The sequence below is a fragment of the Arachis ipaensis genome, chromosome B6, assembly GCF_059453495.1.
Source record: "Arachis ipaensis isolate K30076 ecotype BB chromosome B6, ASM5945349v1, whole genome shotgun sequence".
NCBI classification, from domain to species: domain Eukaryota; kingdom Viridiplantae; phylum Streptophyta; class Magnoliopsida; order Fabales; family Fabaceae; genus Arachis; species Arachis ipaensis.
The window spans coordinates 20,223,457-20,241,223 of record NC_142441.1 but is presented as its reverse complement, the minus strand read 5'-3'; the positions used below and the strand labels follow the sequence as shown (position 1 = coordinate 20,241,223).

Sequence of the window (17,767 nt, the reverse complement as noted above, 5' to 3'; positions counted from 1 at the left end):
TCAGTTTCTCGTGCCTGTTCAGGAGATAAAATGGAAATATCTCCTCCAGTCTGACGAGACAAAACTGGACTGGTAGATTCTTCATTTTGAGCAGATTTGGGATTTTCTTTACTTGTTCCAGCCTCTTCACCATCTGAATCATTATCTATCACAGCACTGGAAATTAAGTTAGAATCACAAAAGGTAACATGTATGGATTCCTCTATTATTCTATGCTCTTTGAGATAAACTCTATAGAACTTGCTTGTGGTGGAATATCCAACAAACATTCCTTCATAAGATTTTGGATCAAATTTTCCAAGGTTTTCTCTATTATTAAGTACAAAGCATTTGCATCCAAAAACATGAAAGTACTTAAGATTTGGAGGGGTTCCTTTCCATAGCTCATAAGGGGTTTTCTTCAACCCTTTTCTAATGATTGTCCTATTCAAAATGTAACAAGCTGTATTTACAGCTTCAGCCCATAAAAATTTAGGAATCTTATTCTCACAAAGCATAGCCCTAGTCATCTCTTGAAGGCTTCTATTCCTTCTCTCAACCACCCCATTTTGTTGGGGGTTCTAGGGCATGAAAAGTTATGAGAAATTCCAAAGTCATCACAGAATTTTTCAAAATCTTGGTTTTCAAATTCTCTTCCGTGATCACTTCTTAAATGGGCAATTTTTAAATCCTTTTTATTTTGAATTTTCTTGCAAATAGTGGAGAAGGCATGGAAAGCATCATTTTTATGAGCAAGGAAAAGTACCCAACCAAATCTAGAGTAATCATCTACCACTACAAGACCATAGTGTTTACCTCCTAAGCTTTGAGTTCTAGTTGGTCCAAAAATATCAATATGTAACATCTCCAATGGTCTTTTGGTTGAGATTCCATCTTTAGGTTTAAAAGAGGATTTTACTTGTTTGCCCAATTGACAAGCATCACAAGTAAGATCCTTATCAAATTTTATATTTGGTATTCCTCTAACCAGATTTTTCTTAACTAGTTTAGAAATTTGGTACATGCTTGCATGACCCAACTTTCTATGCCATAGCCATTTTTCAGAATCAAGAGATGTAAAGCATGTCACATTTTGTTCTTTTAGGTCCTCAAGAGTCAGTCCATACACATTATTGCATCTTTTAGCTTCAAATAAAATATCCCCAGTTTTTTCACAAACAACCAAACATACAAACTTCCTAAAAATAACTTCAAAACCCAAATCACACAGTTGACTAACACTAAGCAAATTATGTTTCAAACCATTTACAAGAAGGACATCATTTATACAAGATGAGAAGTTTTTACCAACTTTTCCAACAGCAACTATTTTTCCTTTTGCATCATCACCAAAAGTGACAAGTCCTCCATCATATTCATCAAGCTTTATGAAGAAGGTTGTCTTTCCGGTCATATGCCTAGAGCATCCGCTATCCATATACCACATATTTTCCTTCCTTTTGGATGCTAAGCACACCTACAAAACAAGCTCAAGTGACCTTAGGTATCCAAATTTTCTTGGATCCTTTCACGTTAAATCATCTCTTATGTTCTAAGCCATTATAATCGAAGACAACTTTACAAACTTTATCACCAATCATTCTTTCACCAAAAAAAACATTGAATCGGAAAGTGTCCATTTCGATTGCATAGTCTACAAAATCTTGGAGTTGTTGTTTTGTTAAAGTAGGTGGGATCTTGAAATCTTGTATCATTAGAAGATGAAGCAATGTTTTCAAAATGAGCTTTTTCTGCAGATTTATAAAACCCCAACCCAGCTTTATCGTAAAGAGGTTTTTGACTAGCCAAGATTTGATTAAGATTTTCAGAACTTTGAGTGAACTTGGCCAAGTCTTCCTTAAGTCTTTTAATCTCTTTAAGCAACTCTTCATTTCTTTTAAAACAATCTACATATGTAAGAACGGAATGATTACTTTCACAGCTCTTAATTTGGGCTCTTAACTGCTTATTTTCTTCAACAAGATCACAAGCAGTTTCGGCCTCTCTCACTTTCTCTTTAAGAAAACTGTTTTCAGCTTTAAGAATGGTGATTTGTTGTTCAAGTTCTTGATTTTCCAACAGAAAGCATCTTATTTTTTCAGAAAGGTGGTCTATCATATGATGAAGATCTTCAGTGTTATGGTTGTGAAAGACTACCTGATCTATGTGATCTGCCATGAGACATGGTTGTGACTTGGTCTCGGTTTCTTCATCATCATCATCTGAGTCATTCTCCAAGTCTTCCCATGAATCCATCAGTCCCTTCTTCTTTTCTCTTTTCGGCTTCTCCTCCTTCTTTAACTTAGGACAATCAGATTTGAAATGCCTCATTTCCTTGCAGTTGTAACAGGTTACTTTGCTAAGGTCTTTCTTCACTTTCCTTGAGCTGCTGCCTTTGCCTTTGAGCTTCATCATTTTCCTGAATTTTTTGGCAAATAACACAAATTCATGTTCAGAAGAGTTATCACTGGATTCATCATCCAGAGGGTTAGTCATAGAAGAAAAAGCAATTCCTTTCTTTTTTGAATCCTTTTTTAAATATGTGTTTTCAAAAGCAAGAAGATTTCCTCTCAAATCATCACAAGTCATGGAGTCTAAGCTACTGCTCTCAGAAATAATTAAAGCTTTTGTTTTCCACTCTTTTGTGAGACATCTCAGCACTCTCCTCACAAGCACAGAATCAGAATATGTAATTCCCAGAGCATTTAAGCCAACAACGATGATGTTAAATTGTTCAAACAGCTCATCAATAGACTCTCCTTCCTTCATTGCAAATATTTCATACTCTCTGTTCAACATATCTGTCCGAGTCTTCTTTACAATGGTGGTTCCTTCATGAGTGATTTGAAATTTATCCTAGATTTCCTTTGCCGTTGTGCATCGTGATACCCGTCGGTACTCCTCGAAGCTGATAGCACAGTTGAGCAGGTTTACTGCCTTGGCATTTAACTCCACCTTCTTCCTATCTTCCTCGGTCCAGCTTGCTTCTGGTTTGAGAGTGACTATTTCTTCAGCACTTGTGTTAGTTAGAAATTGAGAGTCTTCCAAGATGATCTTCCAGAGTCTATAGTCTATTGCGTGCACAAATATCTTCATTCTCTCTTTCCAATAGGTATAGTTTTTCCCATTGAAAAGAGGCGGTCTGTTGCTTGACTGCCCTTCTGTAAGATTGTAGGACACCAGATTAGAGCCACTGCTTTTTGCCATTTGGATCTTTTCTCCAAGCTGCAAAGCTTGATCTCTTTGAGACCAAGCTCTGATACCAATTGATGGTTTCAGTGGCTAAGAGAAGGGGGTTGAATCTTAGCCCCCTTTTTGCTTAGTAACACTTGCTGGCCTTTGAGATAACTTCAGGAGACTTTTTTTATTTTGTCTCGTCCCGAGCCACGAGACTTTTATTTTTATCTCGTCACTTGGTACGAGACTTTTCTTTTTGTCTCGTCACTTGGCACGAGATATTTTTCAGTTTGAGCTCCTGTGCAATAGAAACAGAATTGGAGTAGAGAAGAGAGAAAATTACACCCAGATATATCCTGGTTCAGCTGCTAAGTACAGTGCAGCCTACATCCAGTCTCCATCACAACCATGATGGAATTTCACTATAATCTTCTTGATTACAGACTGTAAAGTGCTAACCCAACTTACAAGAGGATTCCCACAGAATCATGAAACACAACATAGATGAACAAAGGAACTCTAAGACATCTATGGCTTTTTCTTTTAATTTTGCACTCTCTGCCTTTTTTTGCTCTATGGCTTTTTTATACAAACCTCACTATTTGCCTTTTTCCATGAGACTCAAGACATGACAAAATTAAACAGAAAAATACTAAACAGAATACATTGAAGGAGAAGAAAAACTGCTAGCTTAGGTAGCTCTGAGACTTCTGTGCCTTGCACTCTCAAATCTTACTCCTTGCTCCAAAAAGTGGCTGTTCTCCCTTTTTATAGAAGAGAGAAGCCTCCTCACTTGAAGCCAAAACCCAAGCCAACTTCTTCTTCTTCAAGAAACAGAACTGGTTCGGCCACACAGAGAGAGAAGAGATAACCATGCAAAACCCAACATGCAATTACCTCTAGTCCTTCCTTGGTCACCACTCTTCATCAATCCGAGCTCTCCATCCTTGGCTTGCTCTCCAAGATGGATTTCTGGCCCTTGATGCTTCATGATGATGATGACTTCATCTGCTTCAATCTCTGCCTCTACCATCACTTCGCCACTCTAGCTACTTCCTGTGGTGGTTGAGCAGAATCAAAGACAAGTCACGCCTCCAAGAGTCTCTTTGCTGGCCGAATCTTCTTCTTCCTTTTTGAGCATGAAGAGCTCGAAATTACTTCACCAAATCTAACCATATTTGGTGAAAATCTCAGCCACAACACACTTTTATTTTGTTATGTTTTCTTGCCATCATTGTGATGGTCTTGTAGCTTGCTCTTTCTTCAATTTGGTAGCTAAGTTTTGCTTTCATGGTTTCCTGTGTAATAACCGAAGAAGAGAAGCAAAGATGAGAAAGAGGAGAGAGAAATTTGAACACTAGCTAATGGGTAATGATAAAGTGAAATTAAAGTCCAACTTCCCTTGCATAAGGTAGTGTGTAGAGTTACTGAACCCATCAAATCAATTTCTCTCTCTCACATTTATGTTTCCAATGCTAGCAAATTAAATTTGAAATCCATCCAAAGTAAAGAAATGGGATCCGTGGGAAAGCATGAGGCAAATGATAACATTTACTTTCCTGATGGATTTTGGATCAAGCATTGGTTCTTGTAGCATCAAAATTAATTTGGGCTTGTAGTAATAATATCTTCAATTTGGCCCAAATAAAACACAACATTGTTTCAACCACTATGATCACAATTAGATTAATATCAAGGCTGAGTGTTCATAGGCATATTGGGCTTGCACCAGAATTTCATTTTCGGCCCAATATTAAAAACCTGCAACAAAATTATTAATCAATATATTAAATGGGAATCAAATTAATAATTTTGTAATTAATTACTTTTAATAATGTTTAGTCATCACAAATATTAATTTAGAGTTTTCTAAACTCATCAATATCTTCTAGGTGAGACTTCAGCTCGGCCATTTCTAGAGGTGACATTCTATAAGGAGCACTCGAGATTGGACCGGCTCCAGACACCAACTCAATAGCGAATTCAACCTCTCGGTTAGGTGGAAATTTGTCAATATCGTCTGGAAACACCTTTGGGAACTCACACACAACCGGAATTTGCTCCAAACTTTGATCATCACCCGAAATACTCACAGTTAACAACATAATACCTTGATATTCAGCCCCAGAACAATTCACCATCATAGAATTTATGTAATAGCTATTCGCCACAATCGGCCCTTCTGTGTCTTCCGGCATAAAGCACACTAATTTGTCAGAACAGTCGAGCAGAACATGGTTCTTGGATAACCAGTCCAACCCCAGAATGAGATCAAGACAAGTCATCGGTAGACAAATCAAATCATGCACGAATTCACGTTGTTGTATTCAAAGTGGAACTTGTGGACATTCTAACCTAGTTACCATAGCCTCATGGGTAGCATTATACACCTTTAAATCATAACCCAAGACCACTATCTTCAATCCTAATTCATCAGCCTTCTCAAATGCAATAAACAAATGTGTTGCTCCAGAATCAGATAAGGCATTTAAAATTTTACCGGCCATCTCACAGTTACCTCTAATCAGTGTCTTTGACCCCTCAACACCTGCTGCGGAAGTAGTATACACTCTTCCTGGCTGCTGCACTCTACCAGTCTCATACTTCTTCTTCTCTGGGCAGTTATTGGCCAAGTGTCCGGGCTGTCCACAGAAATAACATACTCCCGTCCCAAACCTGCACGGAACTCCTGGATGATACTTCCCACATCTGTGACAGCTCAAATCCTACTATGGCTTCTTCCCATACCTTCTTCCTTGATTAGTATTAGCATTTGGCCTTCTGAAGTTACCCAGACCCTGATTATTCTAAGGGACAAAGCCACCATGCTTGAATTGTCTGCCCCTTGGTGCAAAATTCCTCCCTGGAGTCCTCTGGAAAGGCATTCTCATACTTCTCTTCTCTGTTGTAGCCTTTCTCACACACTCCTCAGCCATCCTACTCTTGTTCACGAGTTCAGAGAACACCCTGATCTCCATAGGTGCAACAAAACTCAGAATATCGCTCTGAAGGCCTCCCTCATACTTGATATATTTCCACTCAGCAAAATCCTCAGGAGCTCCTTGAAAAATCCGTGAAAAATGACACAATTCCTCAATCCTACTAGTGTACTCAGTAACAGTCATCTGACCTTGTTTTAGCTGAAGCAGTTCAAGTTCCTTAGCATTTCTGACTGAACTGAGAAAGTACTTCTTATAGAACTCTATTCAGAACAACTCCCAAGAAATTACAACCCCATCAGGCTGCAGAATACGCCGCGTGCCCTGCCACCAATGCTGAACCTCACCTTGCAACTGATAAGTTCGAAACTTAACCCACTGCTCTTCAGAAACCTATTGAGATTGTAATGCTCGCTCTATAGCTTGAATCCAGTTGTCCGCATCGGTAGGGTTTGAGGTTCCTCTGAAGGTCGGAGGATGAACCTTCAGAAAGGAGAAAAGCGTCATAGAATCCTCATCGCCGTTATTGCCATTATTCTCATTGTTCATTTGGTTTTCCAGGGCTTCGGCTGTCGCCTGCATAGCCGCAGCCATGTTTCCCAGGGCAGCCATAAAGTCTACAGGGTTAGGATTATTCCCTGTCGCTTCAGGCATAGCATTTCCTATTCTGCCTCTACCTCGCCCACTGATAAACCGCTATTTTACGGTTTATTTTGTCTTGAATTGAGCAGATTTTATCCATTATTCTCACACTTATTCATTTAATTCGCATGTTTTACATTTTCCTTCCTAATTTTGTGCTATGATTGAAAACATGCTTCTTTAGCCTTAAATTACTAATTTTTAATACTCCTTTATTACCATTCGATGACGTGATATGTGTGTTAAGTGTTCTCAGAGTTTATAGGACAGGAATGGCTTATAGGATGGAAAGGAAGCATGCAAAAGTGGAAGGAACACAAGAAAATGAAGATTTGAGAAGCTGATGCTGACGCGCACGCGTGGACGACGCGTGCGCGTGATCGCGTCATACTTCAAGCGACGCGTACGCGTGACAGAGCCTCATGTGCTACAATTTGCAGAAAACGTTGGGGGCGATTTTTGGGCTCCTTTTTTACCCAGTTTTAGGCCCAAAAATCCAGATTAGAGGCTGCAGAGTGGAGCTAGAAGGGGGAAATCAATCATTCACACTTTTTATTCACACATTAGTTAGGTTTTAGATGTAGTTTTCTAGAGAGAGAGAGAGGCTATCTCCTCTCTCTAGGTTTTAAGATTCTTAGTTTTATTTCTTCTCCAATACAGATTTCTACTTTACTTTAATTTAGTTTTCTTCTACTCTTATTTGTTCTAGCACTTTAGTTTATCTATTTCTCTTGTTGGTTTATTTATTTTTCCAATTTAATTTATGAACTATTCATGTTAGATTTAATTTCCTATTTAATGCAATTTGAGGTATTTCATGTTTATTGCTTCTTTCATCATTTGTTATTATTGATGCTTGCAATTGGTTGTTTAGATTTAATATTCCTTGTTACTTTTCTATACTTTTATTTTGTGCCTACCAAGTGTTTGATAAAATGATTGGTTGGATTTTAAATTAGATTTTCATGTTCTTAACTTGGATTGATCAATTAGAGACTCTTGAGTTATTAGAATTCTTTTGTTGATTGGTGATTGAGACTTGCTAGTTAGCTTAGGCTTCACTAAATCTAGTCTTTGATTAGGACTTGTGAACTTAAGTTAATTTTTGCTCACTTGACTTTTCTTCATTGCTAGAGGTTGACTAAGTGATAGCAAAAGGCAATTACCATCACAATTGATGATGATAATGAGGATAGGAATTCCAATTCTCAATCCTTGTTAGGACTTTTCTTAGTTGTTATTTTATTTTCTTGTTATTTATATTACTTGTCTCTTATTACAAAACCCAAAAAGATACTTTTCCATAACCAATAGTAAAAATACTTCCCTGCAATTTCTTGAGAAACAACCTGAGGTTTAAATACTTCGGTTTATTTTAATTGGGTTTACTTTAGTGACAAACAAATTAAATTTTGATTGAGGTTTAACTGTCGGTTTAGACTATACTTGCAACGCGATAATTTTTGTAAAAAATCTTTATCGACATTTTTCCTCTGCCACCCGCGTCCATGTTCGCAAGTCGACATCTAGTCCATATACACACCAAACAAGTGATATCAAGTTGATCAGTCTCAATATTGCAAGTCTAGTGCTTTAAGTCCCAAATGCATGCTCATGAACATTTATGCCACATATATCAGTTAGATATCCTAATAGCACATAGACACATACAAAGAAAATGCACAGGAGCATAGTCAGTTCGTCCTCAGGCTCTATAGGAACGAACAGCTCTGATACCATAATGTAACACCCTACTACACAGAGCTTTACGCTTAAGCCGTAGAACAGAGGTAGTGTGGTGTTACGGACCACTAATCATAAAATACATACGTATAATAGCGGAAAAATTTAATATACTAGGAGCCTTGAAAAATAGGTAAAGCAAAATCGCAAAATAAAAAGCGCAATGCTCAAGAAACAGAATTACTTGCGTACTAAGAAACCTAAATATCATAGATATGAATAAGTGAAAGAGTGGATAGATAGCCAAGAATACAGCATAACTAGCTCCTGACTCAGCCTGCAAAGCCAAGGCTGGCCGGAGAATATTTACATACATATACAAGTATCCCAAAATACCCAAAATACAGAAATAAAGCCTTAACTCTCCTTAAACCTCTAAAAGGGACAAAATAAACAAGTTTCTTGAAGAGAAAGGTAAGCATATATGTACATAAACTGATAATCAAAAGAACCCAGGGACCGCTCCGCTTCAAGAATCCAGACGCCTAGCGAGGAGCCTCTCGACCTGCATCTGAAAACAACAACACGGTATGGGGTGAGAACCGGAGGTTCTCATCATGGTAAAGGTGCCACGCATATAATATATAAGGTTCTGGGAATGCCAGAGGCAATCTTAGAACGCCAACACTCAGTCATAAAACTTAAATTCTAAGCAGAAGTCATAACAAGGGTAGGTATTCTAAGGAATTCTAAACTTACTTACTTAAACCTAACGTTATCACCAACCCGGTCCATCTTTCCTCCGCTCCTCCATCACCAATGATTTAGCAAAGACAGACAACCAAATAATTTCAAGTACAAGTAGAAAATATGTACTGCAGGTAGCAAATACTGTAGTTAGCAGAGTATATGTTCAGTTAGGCAATCCCAAGTAACGCATAGTAGACAAGACAAACAGAATGCACATGATGTATGCCTGTCCTATGCCTGATGAGGCTCATCTGTCGGTAATCCAACCAACCCGACAAGTCTGAAACCCTTAGACTGTCCCTCGTCACGCATCCCAATGAGTCTATGCATAGATTTTCTCATTCATTCGTAATTCATATATTCATTCATTCGTTTATATCTCACTCAATTGGGGATATCCATTCCTGGGAATTTATACGTGCCCGGTCACCCTTATGACGTAGGGTCAACAGAGTATCGAGTTTCAACCTGGAACACGCGGTGGCAAGCCACGGTTCTGTTACCCAAGGAAACTTGTATCTCAGTTATCATTAAATTCATAAGCCGCATAATATTCAAACCATTCACATTCATCATATAATCATTCATCTTAGCCATAGCAACATGTATTCATTTAGCTTTCACATCATTCTCTTATAATTCACCATGTTTACCCTTTTCTTCATCCCCAAGTTACCTCAATTTCCTAACTTCAACTAGTTACTAAGCTTACTAATAAGATCTAGGGTTAAAAGGATAAAAATAGAGGTTTAAAGGTTCAAAATCATACTTAATTCACAAAATACAGGTGCAAAAAATCAGAGTGTGCGCGGACACGCATAAGTGTGTGTGCGCATAATTTGTGAAAAGCAGAGTGTGTGCGTGCGCACTAATGTGTGCATGCACACACCGGCCAGGAACTATTTAGTGTGCATGCGCCTCACATGTGCGAGTGCTACCAGCCGTATGCATACCCTTGTGTGTGCGTGCGCACTATGGCATTCGTACGCACAAATGAAATTGTTGCTACTATTGGGTGCGTACGCATATCAGTGTGCATATGCACACACCAGAAATCCTAATTCTGCTATACTTAAAAAAAAATTCAGTTTTTTGCACAAAATTTCCAGCGTTCATAACTTCCTCTACAGAATTCGATTTTCCACAAAATTTATACTGTTCTCAAGCTTATAAAACCCTCTTTGATTTGAAATGAATCTTATCTTCATCCAAAATTTGATATTCGAGTTATGGATTACCGAAGTTCATCAAAAATCAATTTTTTTTCCAAAGATCACCAAACCCCTATTTTTACCAAAACCTCATTTCATACCTAAACATTTCACAACCAAGCATTACCAAAACTCAACTCCACACCTCCCATTCATTTTACAACACACCAAACCCGATACACTCAATTATTTAATAACTCCCTGCATATACACATACATCTTCACAAATCCTCAACCCAAATCAATGAAAATTATACTCAATTATATATATAGTTCCCATGTCACACATATTAACATATATATTTAACCCTTTCATTCAACATATATATATATATATATATATAGTGATTGTTGAATGAAAGGGTTTATATATATAGTTCCCATATCACACATACTAACATATACATATAACCCTTTCATTCAACAATCACCAACAATAAATACTTTACCCCACTGTCATGAATGGCTCAATATTTACATTAAGAATTGCTAATTTATATCAAGTATACTAATTTAACTTCCATCAAACTCAATTGAATTCATCATTAAACACCAACACCACACTTTCAACAAAATCATCAATCACTACTCATTCTCAATATCATTTAATAATTCCATCAAAGTTACTAAACATTAACATATTTACACATTTCAACTTATCCTAGGGTCGTCTAGCCTAAGTTTTCACAGAGCATTATATATTAAATACACGAAACCTAAATCATACCTTGGCTAATTTTCGTGTTTGGTCCAAGGCAACACTTAAGTCATACACAAACAACTCCACAATTCACAAAATCACCAAGAATTGACACCAATACAAAGCCTCCAATGTCCACAATTTCAAGTTCCAATTACATACACACCACCTAATACAAATATACAACACATATATACCCAAACTCAATATCTATTGTACAAATTCAGAAATTAGATAGATTTATAGTTTCCTCATCTTACCGAAGCTTTGTATAAGTAAGAGTGAACGCTTTCCTCAAGCTAATTGGATCCTAATACATCAAAAAGTAAAGAAATTCAACACCACTACAAAATTTTCGAAAATTGTGGGAAAGGAGAGGCTGGAGTGTTAGAGTAACTTACCAAAGAAATTGTTCTAATAGAATTGTAAAGCTCGACACGCTGGACGCGTAGCTACAAACAGTGCGGCGATCAGAGTTCGGATGAAGAAGTTATGGTGGATGAAAGTGGAAGTTAGGTTTTTGGCCTTCACCTTCCTCCTCCCATAGCTGCTGGAACGAAATGAAGAATGGAAGGGAAGTGATGAGCTAAACTCATTTAAGTGTTGGGTCCGGTTCAACTGGTCAGTCCGTTCGGTCCAATCTTGGGCCAAATTTTTTGAAATTAGTGTCAAAATTCTCATTTTGAAGAGTTCTATCCTATTTTAGTATTAGATTTATATTTTTAATTTTTCTAATTAAAATTCGATTTATTGACTAATTATTTACTAATTTTAGCGGGGTTTACATCTTGTCCTTTCAACGGTTGAAATTCATTCCGTCAAAGCGATCTAACTTGATAAACTCTTGATTCATGACCTTGAACGTGGTGTTTTGATCTTGTGCCATCTTCAAGTAATATCTCTCTAAAATTGTTGGGTATATGAAGATTGTTTCAAGGCATGATTAAATCGCTTTCTTTAGAGAGATATTTGTACCCACACTTAGTTGCTATAGGGTTGATGGCAATACTCTCGCAGGATACAATGAAACCTAAGAATTTCTTAATTAGCAATAGTAATAAATTCTCAACTCTCTTAAACAAAGAAAATCTCTTAATAGTTAAGTAAAATGTACATTTAGTACTTCTATTTTTAAAATAGTGGATAAGAACTTATTTATACAAATTGCACGTAGCAATTATAATTTTTAAAATATTTTTAAAAACTTGTTTTTATTAATAAATATCAATAAAATTTATTTTTTCTATTCTTTTAAATATGTTTACTCTTAAAGTAATATTAAACATACTTTTTTTAAATAATAAATTAAAATAATACAATGTATATGATAATTATTAGTTGAAATAAAATATAAAAAGAATATTTATTTATTTATTTTTATTTTTTTGCGCATACGCGGATCGGATATGCGGATATTTACACAAAATCCGCAATCCAATCCTATTAGTGTGTGGATTGGATCCGATCTAATAACCTTACGAATCAAATTCATATTCGTAATTTTCAAATCGAATTTGAATAAATACCGCAAATATACGGATTGAATCTAAAAATAATTTGTATCTATATCCATATCTTATATTTTTAGCCAAATAATATTAAATAGTTAGTAATCATTTATTAATATTAATAATAATATAAATAATATTATTAATATTAATTAATTAAATTTGTAAATACCTTTCCATGACTAAGGAAAATAATCCTCCTCTTATAGTCTTATATTTTTTCTTACCTAATTGTTTGGGACTTGTAAACTAAGATTTTCTTTAAAAAAAAGTGAGAAAAAAAAGATATAAGTGTAAAGTATTTATCTTTTAAGAAATTATGAGAATGAACACTTTTAATTTTTTTTAATTAACTGTTATTAAATATAATTTTTTATCGTATAATATCTTTTTTTATATGTATTTTTTTCTTATTTAAAAAAATACATAGTAAAAAATATATCTTACAATATCAATTGAAAGAAAAAATAAAAAAATAAAAGCTTCAAATTGCATGTATCTATTATTGGTCCACCAACGTGGACTTCGTTTCACATTGGCAGTCTGGCATCGCGAGGACTCAACCCACCATTTGATTTTTCCATTACTCGGTCTGAGATTCTGCCCTGCTATAAGAAGAAGTATATTTTATTATTTTCTGCTAGATTGACAACTTTTTTAGAAAAATAATATGTAACATCATCTTTTCTGGGCCAAAGTAAGATCCATGCATGTGCATTTGTTTTGCAGTAAATGGCACATTTCAATTTTTTTTTTCGGTTAAACTAATTTTTGTCTAGTATTATTCATAAGAGGTAAAAAAAAACCTAAATAGAAATTAGTAACTTCATTTTATCCTAAAATATTGGTTGTTCTATTACAAAAATATTTTTCATACTAAAGATTCATATCTATTTATACATTTTGTAAATATAAAAGTTAAAAAGGAGGTAAACACATGAAGAATGAGTAGTGGAGTCTCTAATCTTATCTTGTTTATAATAATAAGTTCGTATCCGTAAACACACATTTTGAATGTTGTGGGCCTCTTAGGATTTCACTGGTCTAAAGTACACAGAATGATAAAATAAAGGTAACAATCATATATATATATATATATAGGATAATTCACTTTAATAAACTAATACCTATCAAATTTTACGAGAATTATCCAAAGTAAAAAATGTAATATGAATTACCCATGTATATAATTATATAAATCGAATTAGTTTAATTCGATTTATAAACTATAATAGTAAATCAAATTAAACTATGTTAATTTATTAGAAAAATAAATTTTAGGCATAAATCAAATTGAACTATTTCGATTTAAGGTTATTTTTATTAAATCGAATGAAGACTCTTCGATTTATTATTTATTCACGTGCATGTAAATTGAATGAGCGACTAACATTAATTTGATTTACTAATTAAAATGCTAAATGTATACTATTTATTAATTTATTTTAATAATTTTTTTTTATCAAAGATAAGAAGACTTGAACACGCAATCTCTTAGATGAGTAATGAGAAATTATGTCATTTGAGCTATAACTTATTAGCATTTTAATAACTAATTATTTATTTAAGAAATATATAAATTAATATGTTTAAATATACAAAATATATAGATTTTGAATTAATAAAAAATGAAGGATTTTTGGTGACTTAAAAGAAAATAAACAACAACTAAGAAAGAAAAAATAAACAAGAAACTGCTTAAGAAAGACAGTCCCGCTGAATACTACTTTCAAACTCCTTCCAAGGCAACGGAAGCTCCACTTGGGGAGAAAGGGTCCTCATTGCAGTCTTTGTCATGATGTCTGCTACTGTATTTGCATCTCTTAATATCAACCGAAGATCAGCACGCCATTTCTAAGATATGATATGTCGGATTTTTAATACCAAAGGATCAATAAACCCAAAGCAATCCTGTAAATTATTGACAATAGTAAAAGCCTCCACACAGTCTATCTCACATATAATGTCTCTTTGTCCCGAGTCCCATTCTAAAAGAAAGCCTCTCCAAATAGCAAACAACTCTCCTTGCAAAATGCTACGACTCTCAATTGTTCCCAGACAGCCTCGTTGCCACCTTCCCTTCCAATCTCTGCTAACACAAGCAAAACCAAATCGAGAACCATTGTCAGGATAGCTAGCATCACATTAATCTTAAAGGTACCCACTGAGGGGGGAATCCAAGAGCCACTAATGGTGGAGGGGATAGACAATCGTTGCAACTCAAAAATATTTCGGAACTCCTTTTCCAAGGATAAAGCCATACCAATTACCTTGTTAATGGTCCAATGCTCGTGAGGATGAAAGATCTCGTTATTCCTCGAACGCCAAATCCACCAGAGACCAGAAAAGAATCTAAAGGGGCGCTGTTTGTTGTTATGTAAGAACCAACTCATCAAATTCACTGGTTGATCGGAGATTCCTAAAGCTTGCCAAATTAGTTGGGCTTTTGGACAATCCCGAATACAATGTAAAACCGATTCCTGACCTGAGAAACATCGTGGATAGCTATCCATGTGCGAAATGCCCCTCATAAAACGAAATGCAGCAGTAGGAAGAGCCTCTCGAAGACATAGCCAGGCCAAAAAATTGTACTTTTTCGGAACATGTTGACGCCAAAGCCAAAGCCAATTACCCCTATCCTCCCAACTAAACATCTTCTTACTGAGCCACAAATAACCACTACGAGCATCATAAACCTTTGAAGCCGCACCAATCCAACACCAACCGACCTCTAAACAGCTTGAACATCCGGGTTGTAAGAGTTAATGTTGCTCTGCAGAGACTGATTCAGAAGAGAATAGATATTCTCAAGGTTCCACTGTCCAGATGACCCAAGATCCTGATATCCAAATCAGAAATGTGAACATAATCCATCTCCTGACACAGTCGCCTCTTTCTTCTCCATTTAGAAAACCAAAAGTTCTGTTCCAAATCCCCAATGCACCAAATAAAACCTTCCTTCAGGATATCCCAAGCTCGATATATACTCTTCCAAACATAAGATCCACTTCCTCGAGACCGACTGAAACAATCATCCTTAGAAGAATGGTATTTCTCTGTCAACAGTTGAACCTATAGCTTGTCCGGATGGTGAAAAAGTTGCCAAACTAGCTTTTCAAGAAGAGAAATATTAGCACAAAAAGGGTCTCTAATTCCCAGACCTCCAAACTTCTTTGGGGTGACCAACACTTTCCAGTTAACTAGATTCAGGCCTCTACCATCAGTTTGACCCTTCCATAGAAAGTTTCGCATCATGGATTCTATCTTATTAGTTACCCCTTTAGGAAAGAGAGATACTTGCATGCGGTAAGTAAGAATCGCAGTCACTACCGAGTTGAGCAAATAGAGTCTTCCTGTCTTATTAAGCAATCTCCATTTCTAGATGGCTAGCCTTCCCCGAATCTTATTCAAAACATCGTTGAAAGTTGTGCGTGTCACCCTAGAGTGATTAAGGTTCACCCCTTAATACTTGCCCAAGTTCTGGACGAATCTGATGGAGGACACTCCGGTAAAAATCTCTTTTCTTGTCGCTGAAACATTCCTGGAGCATAGCGCTTTAGATTTCTCCACATTAACCTTCATCCCAGAGGCTCTACAGAAATTTTCTAAAGCTACCATTACAGTTTGAACTTGCTGTTTTTCGGCTTACAGAAAAGAAGCAAATCATCGACAAACATCAAATGAAAAATTCTTGGATCCCCTCTAGAAATCGCAACCGGCTTCCATAAGTCCTTATCAACTTGCTGATTAATAGAACAGGACAATCTCTCCATACACAACACAAACAGATACGATGATATATGATCTCCTTGCCTAAGACCCCTGCTCGGAGTGAAGCTATTTAATCTATCCTCATTCCAGAGGATAGACAGTGAGAAAGCAGTGACACAACGCATAATCAGATTGACTGTCAGAGGAAGAAAGCCAAAACTCACAAGTGTTTGTTTAAGAAATTCCCAATCCACTCTATCAGTAGACGTGAAAGCGAAAGATTGAGCAGACGTGAAATACTTAAATCTTTTAAATTATAATCTATTAAATTAAATAATTTAATAATTCTCAGTTTCGAGTTAAACCCCAAAGTGGTCGTTGAGATTCACAAAATATACCGATTTAGTCCCTGACTTTCCGATTGCACTAATTAAGTCCTCCAGATTGGAAAAAATGCATCAACGTGGTCCCTCTCATATTTTTCAGTCATATTCCTTGCCGGCGGGAGTGACGTGGCGAATGAGTGCCACGCTGGAGTGTCTAACAGTTGGTTGATGTGGCAAATGAAAGTTTAAACCCCAATTTGGTCCCTGATCCCTTTTTAAACCCTAACTCAGAAGTAGCGCAGCATTTCTTCCCTGCTGGTTGGATGATGGTTGGATGTGCAGATGAAGGAGAGGGAAGTTCTATGTGATCAACCACAAGGAGGCCAACTCAGAGCAGAGGCACGCAAGTACCAGAGCGGTGTGGCTGTGGAAAACGTCCTGTGCTTCGATGGTCTGGAACGGAAACCCACCCAAATAAGCCCTTCTTTGGATGTCCGAATTATAATGTGAGTGTTTCCTGAAGATTTGTAGTTGACTATTTTGATAGTAACTATTAAATTTCGTGTTCACAGAGTAGTGAAAGAAGATGGTATGGGTTCTCTCGATGTGCAGACATTGTAGAAGATGATAAAGAAAATTTAGAAGACACTGCGGCATACAACAATGAAGAAGTGAGTGTCAGTCTTGCTTTCAGGATTGGCAATTTGGAGGCTGAGTTAAGGACCCAGAAATATATTATACAAATGTTAGGATTGCTGTTTTTTTCTCTGTTAGTTGTTGTTTTAGTTGTGATGGTAAAAATGTAAGAATTGTGTTTGAAAGCATCTGTTAATGAATGTATGGAAACTGTTTAGCTTATTGGTGTGTTATTTATAGATAGATTTTACAAAAATAGAATACAAACTGAATGAATAGAAGAGGTAAATTGATAATAGTAGTTGTAGATTATAAACAAGGCATTGTCAATGTAACACAGTATCAGTTGACCACATAAGGATAAACAAACTGAAACAGCTACCAATTCGAAAACAAGAAGACCTTCGAGTTTAAACTCTGTTAAAGTATTTACTACCAGAAAATTAAAATAAACCATACAGTCTGGCTAAGAGCTATTCATTTAGAGAAATAACAAAAAACCCAA

General features: G+C 36.1%; 1 protein-coding gene across 1 annotated transcript; it reads right to left on the bottom strand.

Annotated features, from left to right (window-relative positions):
- Positions 1 to 5,483: 5,483 nt before the first annotated feature.
- LOC107646617 (uncharacterized) lies at positions 5,484 to 6,749 on the bottom strand. The gene is made up of 4 exons (XM_016350793.1): positions 6,579 to 6,749; positions 6,443 to 6,488; positions 6,078 to 6,358; positions 5,484 to 5,798 (listed from the first exon to the last, which is right to left on the bottom strand). Exons 1-4 carry the CDS (start codon positions 6,747 to 6,749, stop codon positions 5,484 to 5,486), a joined length of 813 nt encoding a protein of 270 aa, XP_016206279.1.
- Positions 6,750 to 17,767: the final 11,018 nt, after the last annotated feature.

Bases quoted from the DNA above. Each gene is read 5' to 3' on its own strand.
- LOC107646617 (XM_016350793.1), bottom strand. From the start codon at position 6,749: ATGCCTGAAGCGACAGGGAATAATCCTAACCCTGTAGACTTTATGGCT. The intron at 6,489-6,578 runs GTTCATCCTCCG...CAATCTCAATAG, and splicing joins CGCTTTTCTCCTTTCTGAAG to GTTTCTGAAGAGCAGTGGGT. The intron at 5,799-6,077 runs GTGAGAAAGGCT...TTCTGTGGACAG, and splicing joins GTAGGATGGCTGAGGAGTGT to CCCGGACACTTGGCCAATAA.